This window comes from Zalophus californianus, chromosome 11 (assembly GCF_009762305.2).
Source record: "Zalophus californianus isolate mZalCal1 chromosome 11, mZalCal1.pri.v2, whole genome shotgun sequence".
In the NCBI taxonomy this organism is placed as follows: Eukaryota; Metazoa; Chordata; class Mammalia; order Carnivora; family Otariidae; genus Zalophus; species Zalophus californianus.
In genome coordinates, this window is record NC_045605.1 from 13,923,211 (window position 1) to 13,933,205 (window position 9,995).

General features: G+C 41.3%; 1 protein-coding gene across 3 annotated transcripts in view; it reads left to right on the forward strand.

Moving 5' to 3' along the window:
• Positions 1-9,995, forward strand: part of RNF214 (ring finger protein 214) — a 49,455-nt gene that overhangs the window by 37,694 nt on the left and 1,766 nt on the right. For all 3 annotated transcript variants that reach the window (XM_027580325.1, XM_027580326.2, XM_027580327.1), the window contains exons 7-14: positions 6,485-6,581; positions 6,824-6,912; positions 7,495-7,585; positions 7,787-7,885; positions 8,128-8,504; positions 8,650-8,782; positions 8,979-9,083; positions 9,384-9,479. In XM_027580325.1, coding sequence (XP_027436126.1) covers positions 6,485-6,581; positions 6,824-6,912; positions 7,495-7,585; positions 7,787-7,885; positions 8,128-8,504; positions 8,650-8,782; positions 8,979-9,083; positions 9,384-9,479 — 1,087 coding nt within the window. The remainder of the gene's footprint in view (positions 1-6,484; positions 6,582-6,823; positions 6,913-7,494; positions 7,586-7,786; positions 7,886-8,127; positions 8,505-8,649; positions 8,783-8,978; positions 9,084-9,383; positions 9,480-9,995) is intronic.

Genomic DNA, 9,995 nt, shown 5'->3' on the forward strand with positions numbered 1-9,995 from the left:
CTCACAAGTGCTTTTCCATGAGACAACCGTATACCTGGGCATGTAGCATTGTATCAAACAATATTTAAAAAATGTGTAGTTAGAGGTTGGGATTTCATAAAATTATTATTTTGTATGGCTTCATCATGACATCCTTAAGTAAAGCTTAAACCACGACAATAAAAGGTCATTCAGCTTAGATTATGGGAGCATCACTTGTGTTTGTTGCCAGGAATTCACAGACAGTATTATCTCTGATGCTTAGTTGGTGCTAGTACTAGATGAATAAAATCAAAATAGCAAGTCTAATTGCAGTTGTAGATTTGTCTGTTTGTGAAGCAAAATTACAGTTCTGCAGATGAGATCTTAACTCTCTCACTTCAAGTTCCTAGCAAAATCTTTAATTTGATGAGTTACTGTGTCGTTAAAAAGTGACATTGCTGTGATTTATTTTACTGACTTTTTGTCCGGCAGGCATGTAGCAATGTCAGCTGGACAAGTTTGTGCTTCTCCGGTTAATGCAGTACAGTAATTTCCCCGGGTAAGGTGCTTCAGTGGCTTCTTCATTTGTGGTTTGAAAGGCTTTGATGATTTTTATGAATTTTAAAGACCTCATCACATCTGCATTTAAAATAGTTCCTTTTTCTTTAAATTCTGAATGATCACAAAATATCACTATAACTTAACTGGCACAATATAATTAGAAAATGTTCTGTGGCTTAAGATACAGTAAAGTAAATTATGAACATCTTTAAAGTCAAGGGAAAGCTGGCTTTTGTCATACTTTGGTTTCTTATTTATAATTTTGCCCAATTTCTTTGGAGTAGATTCTTCCCATGAGTCAGAAAACTGTAGGCCCCTGCATCTTTTTTAGGATCTTTTAGATGTATACATTGCAGCTATGGGTTGAGAAAGTGAGTCTTCTAATCTCCCTTTTTTGATCCAGTGATTCATTTTTCAATGTACGAGGAAAATACAAATAAATTTTCTTGTATTTTAGGAAAAAAAATGTTAAATTCTAAAGTAATACGTTTTATTTTTTTTAAGATTGATTGATTGATTGAAGAGAGACAGAGTGAGCATGAGTGGGGGGAGCAGCAGAAGGAGAGGGAGAAGCAGACTCACTGCTGAGCAGGGAGCCCAACATGGGGCTCGATCCCACGACCCTGAGATCATGACCGAAGGCAGATGCTTAATCGACTGAGCCACCCAGGCACCCTTAAAGTAATACATTTTAGATTTAACTTAAAAATGGAGAAAATTTTCGGGCGCCTGGATGGCTCAGTTGGTTAAACGACTGCCTTCGGCTCAGGTCATGATCCTGGGGTCCTGGGATCAAGTCCTGCGTTGGGCTCCCTGCTCAGCAGGGAGCCTGCTTCTCCCTCTCCCACTCCCCCTGCTTGTGTTCCATCTCTCGCTGTCTCTCTTTCTGTCAAATAAATAAATAAAATCTTTAAAAAAAAATAGAGAAAATTTTCAAAAATTAAAAAGAATTATTACAAAAACAAATTAACGGAAAGTACTTGTTTCTGCCCAGATGCCTGGAGAACTTAAAAATTACAGTGATTATTTATTAGACAATAATGAGATTATAGAGATTATAGCAAGTATAACTGAAGACAGCGAGTAAAAGCACAACAGAGGTTCTGAGAAGGAAAAAAAAATTGAGAGCTTAAATTATGCCCTAAACCTACTACTTTAGAACATGCTAGAAAACATGAGAATACAGAAGCATATATTCCATTAGCCATCAGTGACGATACCATCATGTGTTATGGTAGCCTCAGGAAAATCCATTGTAAATTCATAAGAGGATGGGAGTGACAGAGGCAAGTAACTTTAGTGTCATTTGAAATTAGTTTTTGCTTCATAGACGAGGGCCTCTAAGGGTTTTGGGGACTGTGGACTGTGTTTTGTAAACTGCTGTTCCAGATGACTCCTTCCATACTTAGGGCTCCACTGCTGTCTTTATGGTTGTGACACTCGTCTGTATCCCCAGCCCAGACTACATCACTGAGCCTTAGACTCGTGTGTCCACTGCCTGCAACTTTCTGGACCTCCCTCAGCTGAATGCTCTCTTACTCTTTGGCCTTTGCCCATGCTGTCTGTTCTGCCCAGAGTTTCCTTGTTCCCTTCGTTTACTTGGCAAACTATTAGACTGTGAGTTTCTTGGGGCAGGACCTGGGCATCTTTATATCCCTAGGTTTTAGCACAGGGCCTAGCACACTATGCTGCTCAGTAGATGTTGTTGAATTAAATTGAATCATGGAAGAATTCCAGCCTCATAAACAATAAATTTGCAAATCCACCCTGGGGTAAAGTTTTCTGCTTATGTCTGATCTCATGCATTCTATATTAGTTTGTATCACTGTTAGTTTTGGAGTAAAGGATTTTATAACCTCTACCCCTATATATTAACTTATTCAACAGTTTTTGTTTTGTTTCCTTTTGCCTTGCCTAGAGTATAATATATTCTGAAAGGAGGGTATTTGGGCTGAGGATGCAAACATCTTAATTTTTAGCTTTGTCTCTGACCGTGGAGAGTGTTTTCACAAGAAGCTTATCAGCTTCTGTCCATTAAAATCATCTGAATTCCACCACGCCTTGTGGAAAATTCATATACATAAATTTAGTTTCTCTGAAAGAAGATGTTCTACCGTCCAAATGAGAGAACTAACATTTACTAAGTTCTTCCTATATGCCAGAGAGTATTCTGTGTGTTTTACATACATTAACTCATTTAATATGCATAACAGCTCTTTGAAAGGTAGACTCTTTTGTTATCCCCATTTTATATCAGGAAAATCAAGCACAGAAAGGTTAAGTAACTTGCCACAGGTCATGTAGATAGTGATGAGGCCTGGATTTGAACTCAGAGCTTAGTTTGGCTCCAGAGGCCATGCTCTTAACTACTGTGAGTAGCTTCCTCTTAAATCTAGAAACATTACTTTTATTGTTAACCTGTGTCAGTACACATGTACAGATGCTTATTATTAGTTATATTTGTCAATTAGTTGTATTAGTTATAATTGTCAGGTTGAAAATAACCTAATACCCAAATAGATAATAGTATATATGTACAATGGATGGTTATTTAAAAATCAAATTTTTGAAGAATACTTAGTGCTATGGAAAAATATGGTTGAAAAAGTAAGAGAAAGATCAATTTCTGTTTGAAAGTACACATAATGGATTTATATGTGCTATATACATTCATCAATATGCAAATATTTATTTTAAAAGACTGGAAAGAAGTATAATAGTGATTCTTTGTATTACAATTGTGAGAAGTTAAATTTAAAAAATACTTTAAAAATAACATTTGTTGAGAGTGATGGGGGGTGGGAGGGATGGGGTGGCTGGGTGATAGACATTGGGGAGGGTATGTGCTATGGTGAGCGCTGTGAATTGTGCAGGACTGTTGAATCACAGATCTGTACTTCTGAAACAAATAATGCAATATATGTTAAGAAAAAAAAAAGAAGAAGAAGACAGCAGGAGGGGAAGAATGAAGGAGTAAGTCGGAGGGGGAGACGAACCATGAGAGACGATGGACTCTGAAAAACAAACAGGGTTCTGGAGGGGAGGCGGTGGGGGGATGGGTTAGCCTGGTGATGGGTATTAAAGAGGGCACATTCTGCATGGAGCACTGGGTGTTATGCACAAACAATGAATCATGGAACGCTACATCAAAAACTAATGATGTAATGTATGGTGATTAACATAACAATAAAAATTTAAAAAATAACATTTGTTGAATACTTCCTACATTAATAGGTCCCATATTAAAATCTTCATGGGTGTTTTCTCAGTAATTCTCCTATCAGTCCCATGATGTAGGTAGTACTCATTTTTCAGATGAAGAATCCTAGAACGATTAAGTAACTTGTCTAGGGTCATATAGCCAATAAGTTGGAACCTCTATGCGAGACTCTTTCTGTTTTGTATTTCCTAAACTTTTTATAATTTATATTATTTATGTGATCAAAAACAAAATTAAATTTTAAAAAGTCTGCAAAAATTGGGAACTACAAGTCAGACTTAACACAGTCTGCTAGGATTTACTTATTTGAACCATTGATTCCCTAAACCAGCTATGCAAAATAACAGAAATCTGGGACTTGGAAGAAATTAGACCAGGCATTTAAAAAGTTTAAATAGACTCACTGGTTTCTCTTCTACCAAGAATTTTTTTTGACCATCTACCATGGGGAGCTGATTATTTTTCTAGCGTGGGTTGCAGGTCTGATGCATATGTTATAGGCTAGTTAACATATGGTAAAGCTGAGCATTTTTGCTTGTTTAAGAATTCTTTAATTATTTTTGTTGTGGTTGCTAGTAGTTCCTTTTGTGTTGTTGGATCCCAGGGTAGATGTGGCCAGTGCCCAAAGGAGAAGATTAATGTCTGTGAATATGTGGAATGATCCCATGGACATGGTAGAAGGATTTTTCTTGTAGAAATATATATCTATAGTTGACAAATGTATTTAATGAAAGTTAGAGATACTCAGTGACCATCTATAATCTTCAAGAATAACATCAATCACAGAAGGCAACTGTCATGTTTTTCTACAATTATCCCATTGTCAAGGAGTGACTAGTAAGCTAAATGGATCACTGATTGACCCCACAGCATATTTCACATGTTCTTATGGTAAGAGAATTCTGACTCCTCATGTGGTTTTTAACTTGAGGAATATGTTTCATAGCAGGAGAACAGTTACCTATAAACCTTTGTCTAAAGAATTATTAGAGAATTCTTTTTATTATTATTATTATTACTGTTATGTTAATCACCATACATTACATCATTAGTTTTTGATGTAGTGTTCCATGATTCATTGTTTGCGTATAACACCCAGTGTTCCATGCAGAACGTGCCCTCCTTAATACCCGTCACTCTTTTGGCAGGTTAGTTTGGGAAGGATAACATATAGCGATTAAGGAAGAAAATGCCCATCTGGTCCCCATCTGGTCATTTCTTTTTTTTTTTTTAATTTTTTAAAGATTTTATTTATTTATTTGAGAGAGAGAATGAGATAGAGAGAGAGCATGAGATGGGGGAGGGTCCGAGGGAGAAGCAGACTCCCTGCTGAGCAGGGAGTCCGATGCGGGACTCGATCCCGGGACTCCAGGATCATGACCTGAGCCGAAGGCAGTCGCTTAACCAACTGAGCCACTCAGGCGCCCTGGTCATTTCTATTATATGAATAAACCTTGTCAGTAGAAGGGCAGACTCATGGTAGTGAATCAGTGAATGAACGTGTGTGTGTTACTTTATCTATGAAAGAGAGAGCAGGGATACATGAGCGCCTCAAACACAGACTTAAGTGGATCGCTCCCTTTCATATATGTAAGGCTACTACTGAAAAACAGAAGAGGACTGAAGTTGTTTATTTTACTGAAGAAAAGTGGGAACCATTTTTCTTAAGATACAACTCTTCCCAACCTTTTCTTCTTCTTTTTGACTTCTTAAAATACAGTGAAAACATTACAACATTTTCATATTCTTTCCACTGATCTGGATGATCCTTTGCTTTCCAGCCATAAAACTTGACTGCAATCCAGTGCCATGTAACGAGCTCCTCTTGCTGGCTCTGTTCTTTAGTCCTGAGTAGGGTGCTTGACTGTCCCATATTCTGCAAGACCCCTGGGAACAGACACACCAATCGGTTGGTCACCCTGACCCTGGTCACCCTGACCCTGAGTATGTTACATTGTAGGGATGGGGCTGGGAGGGTGGCGTGAGAAGGGAGGATGCTGATGGAAAGGTGAATTCCTGAGGTGTGAAGAGACAGTTTTTTCTTCTGAAGAATGTTTACTATGGCTAAGAAAATAGGAAAATCAGTAAGCCAGTGTCTGTGTGCTGAGGAATGAATCAGAGCTTGCTGCATTAGACCTGAGTATTAAACGGATCTCTGTGTTTGGTCCTGCATTCTTCATACCTATAGTAGAAGACAAATGGGGTTATGAGAGGATACCATAATGATTCTGAGCCTTCCCTAAACATGGAACAGTCTGCTGTCAGTGGGTTTTGGTCCTAAGTACACTCTTTCCTGCTCTGGGAAACCTTATCTTAGCAAGGGGAGATGTGAACATTTTTACCTTTTTTTTTTTTTTTTAAGATTTTATTTATTTGAGAGAGCGAGTGAGCGAGCACAAGCAGGGAGAGCTGTAGAGGGAGAGGGAGAAGCAGACTCCCTGCTGAGCAGGGAGCCCAACACGGGGCTCGATCCTGGGACCCCAGGACCATGACCTGAGCCAAAGGCAGACCCTCAACCAACTGAGCCATCCAGGCATCCCATATATTAACTTTCAAATATAAGGCCTTTTTGCAGTTACAGAATACTTTAAACATTCTTTGTCTAGATCTATATTAATAGTTAGAGTAAAACTTCCTATAACATATCTGCTAAATCAATTTCAGGTTTTCCTTTTGCCTTGATGTCCCTTAGCGATCTTGTCTTTCTCCCCTTACTCTTGTTCTTGGTTTCTGACCTTACAGAGAAGTGTGGGAAATGGAACTGGATAGACTCAAGAATCAGGATGGTGAAATAAATCGGAACATTATGGAAGAGACAGAACGGGCCTGGAAGGCAGAGGTGAGAAGAGCTCTGTGTGGAAAGCCTTGATTTGGGGCTTCCAGATAGTAATTAATCTCTTTGGGTATAGTGTTATACCACTAAGCCATACAACTATTGTACTATATAGCCATAAGCATTTGTTTTAACTAGCTGGGGGGAAGCTTCGTATATGTACAATTAATAAAGAGACTGTGTGTGTGTGTGTGTGTGTGTGTGTGTGTGTGTGTGTGTGTGTGTGTGTGTGTGTGTGGTTTCCTTAGATCTTATCACTAGAGAGTCGGAAAGAGTTGCTGGTATTGAAACTAGAAGAAGCAGAAAAAGAGGCAGAACTGCACCTTACTTACCTCAAGTAAGTACCCTCCCATCGCAGAGTTTTAATGGTCCTGCAGTTTGGTGTTTTCTTGGTGATTTTTTTTTTTTTTTTTTTTTTTGGTTTGGTTTGGTTAGTTTTTTGAAACCCAAGGCCCACTAGTCTGGCATTTACTCTGTCTTCTCAGAAATTTCAGGGCCACCTCTGTCTGCACAGTTGCCATTGTTCAGTCATTTCTCTTCCCATAGTTTATAGTTTTGTATTTTTGGTTGTATTGGTTCCAGCTGGATAAACAATATCTCTTCTGGTGTCAAAGCATAACAAATATCTTTGGAGATTTGTTTCTCATAGAGTCATTTCTTCTCTTTCTGCCATGGAATCTGGAGGACCCCTGTGACATTTCCAGGCAGACAAAAGCCCTCTTTCTGTGGTTGGTCCTCTTTCCTAATAATTGACTTAAAAGATGCCAGAGTGAGAGTGAAGCACACAAACCCTGGCCTCCTCCTATACCTGTCTGACCTTTTCTCACCAGGACCCCTGACCAGCCACTGTCCTGCTATCTCAGAGAGTCAGGAGCTGGCCTTGCTCTAATTCTCTGAATTCCTGTTGGTTTCTTGAAAGGTCAACCCCCCCAACACTAGAGACAGTTCGTTCCAAACAGGAGTGGGAGACAAGGCTGAATGGAGTTCGGATGATGAAAAAGAATGTTCGGGTAAGTGTTGTACTGTGTGATCTTTGAGTCAGGGTTCAGGCTGTGCTTAAACCTGTGGTGACCGGAGGGACCTTGTACATCATCACTGAGGGCCTGCTCCACCCCTGCCTTTGCTCTCCTGATACTGGGTGGTGCTCTCTTTCTCAAGAGGCTTACTCAGCTCAGCAGAGAGGATAATCTGCTCCTTTCTCTCTTTTCTAGGACCAGTTTAACAGTCATATCCAGTTGGTGAGGAACGGAGCCAAGCTAAGCAGCCTTCCTCAAATCCCTACTCCCACTTTGCCTCCACCCCCATCAGAGGTGAGAGGACTGGCATGGGAGAGTTTACCTTTCTGTGCTGGTGGCACAGCCAGAGTCTTCTGCTTGTTCCTTTTATGAAGAGATTGGTTTTACTCCTGGTATTATTTATTATAACATTATTATTGGCCATTATTATTATTGATCTTATTTGGCATAAGAATTGCTCACTGATTTCCGCTCCAGATTCGTAAACTTTCATTTTCTTCCTTTCTCTCTTGTCCTCCACCTCTCTTGCTCTGCAGACAGACTTCATGCTTCAGGTGTTTCAGCCAAATCCCTCTCTGCCTCCTCGGATGCCCTTCTCCATTGGGCAGGTCACAGTGCCCATGGTTATGCCCAGCGCAGATCCCCGCTCCTTGTCTTTCCCAATCCTAAACCCTGCCCTTTCCCAGCCCAGCCAGCCTTCCCCGCCCCTTCCTGGCTCCCATGGGAGAAACAGCCCTGGCTTGGGTTCCCTCGTTGGCCCCCACGGTCCACACATGCCCCCTGCTGCCTCCATCCCGCCTCCCCCAGGCTTGGGCGGTGTTAAGGCTTCTGCTGAAACTCCCCGGCCCCAACCAGTAGACAAACTGGAGAAGATCCTGGAGAAGCTACTGACTCGCTTCCCACAATGCAATAAGTAAGTATCTTTCAGGACTAATTTAAAAGCTTTAAAAAAAAAAAAGTGTCAGAGAAATATCTGTGGGTCAAAATAGGGGAAGTTTCCTGGAGATTTTTAACAAGGACAGCATAGAATCTCTCTCTCTCAACATGTGGCTGCTTAGGGCCCAGATGACCAACATTCTTCAGCAAATCAAGACCGCACGGACCACCATGGCAGGCCTGACCATGGAGGAACTGATGCAGTTGGTAGCGGCCCGCCTGGCCGAACACGAGCGGGTGGCAGCCAGTACCCAGGTGAGAGCTCAGACCTGCTCAGCTGTTGGGGAGGAGGCAGGTTTCAGAGGCACTGGGGGCGGCACACAGCACTGCAGCCAGGGGTCTCTAGCCTGCTTTCTTCCTTTGCTGCACTGGGAAAGAAGTGGTTTCTTTTTGTTATCTGCTCTGTCGCTCAGACTCTTTCCCCTTACTCTGACAATGTTTCTGCCCACAGCCACTCGGTCGGATCCGGGCCTTGTTCCCTGCTCCGCTGACCCAAATCAGTACCCCAATGTTCTTGCCTTCTGCCCAAGTTTCGTATCCTGGAAGGTCTTCACACGTAAGGCTCTTTTTCTTTGAAAACTGGGTTGTGGAGAAGCTGGGGGGTGAGGAGGGAACAGGTTTACAGATGCAGTGCGGTGGCGGGGGGACAAAAAAAACACCCTCTCATCAGCTGGGTTGTTGGCGGCCCCAGCTGAGAAAATGCAGGTACTTCCGGCAAGAATCTGTATTTGAACTTTTCTTTCTTTTGGTGTAAAAACCTTTTGCGACATGGAAATAGGAGATAGCATCATGGGCACAAGAGGCGAGGAGACCCAGAGGTTCCTTACTCTTTGGCCTTCCCTTCTGTGTCCTGCAGGCCCCAGCCACCTGTAAGCTGTGTCTCATGTGCCAGAAGCTTGTCCAGCCCAGTGAGCTGCATCCAATGGCATGCACCCATGTGCTGCACAAGGAGGTGGGTGCTAACAACCTTCCTTTCCACTCTTTGTTTTCTGAGTTTTTCTCGAACGTGTTGCTGTGTTGATGCTCATCATTAATATCTCAACATGAGGTTTTCAGTAAGCTATGGCTTCAACAATCAACAGATTTCAGAATGCTGGCACCTAGGATCTCCTAGCTTCCTTTTACCCCATTCTCTTTAGGGGACTGGATAAGCAGTGCATCCTAGAGCACTGATAGGTCACTTTCTTGGAACACTGACAATAAGACATACATATCTAACCATTGTTTCGAATATAGCATTGTCAGGAGACTTTGCTGAGACAAGAAGAACGGAATAGGGAACCTGAATATGAGATTAGTAAATCCATTAACAGAATAGCTTGGAGGTCTGCCTGTTAGGGATTATCTTCACAAACTGACAGGTTATTCCTATCTTGGATTATGTTACCAGACAGAGTTAAGTCTCTCAGCAGCAGGGATGATTCCTTCTTTACTATTTTGTTTTGTTCATTTTCATTTTTCAAAAGGT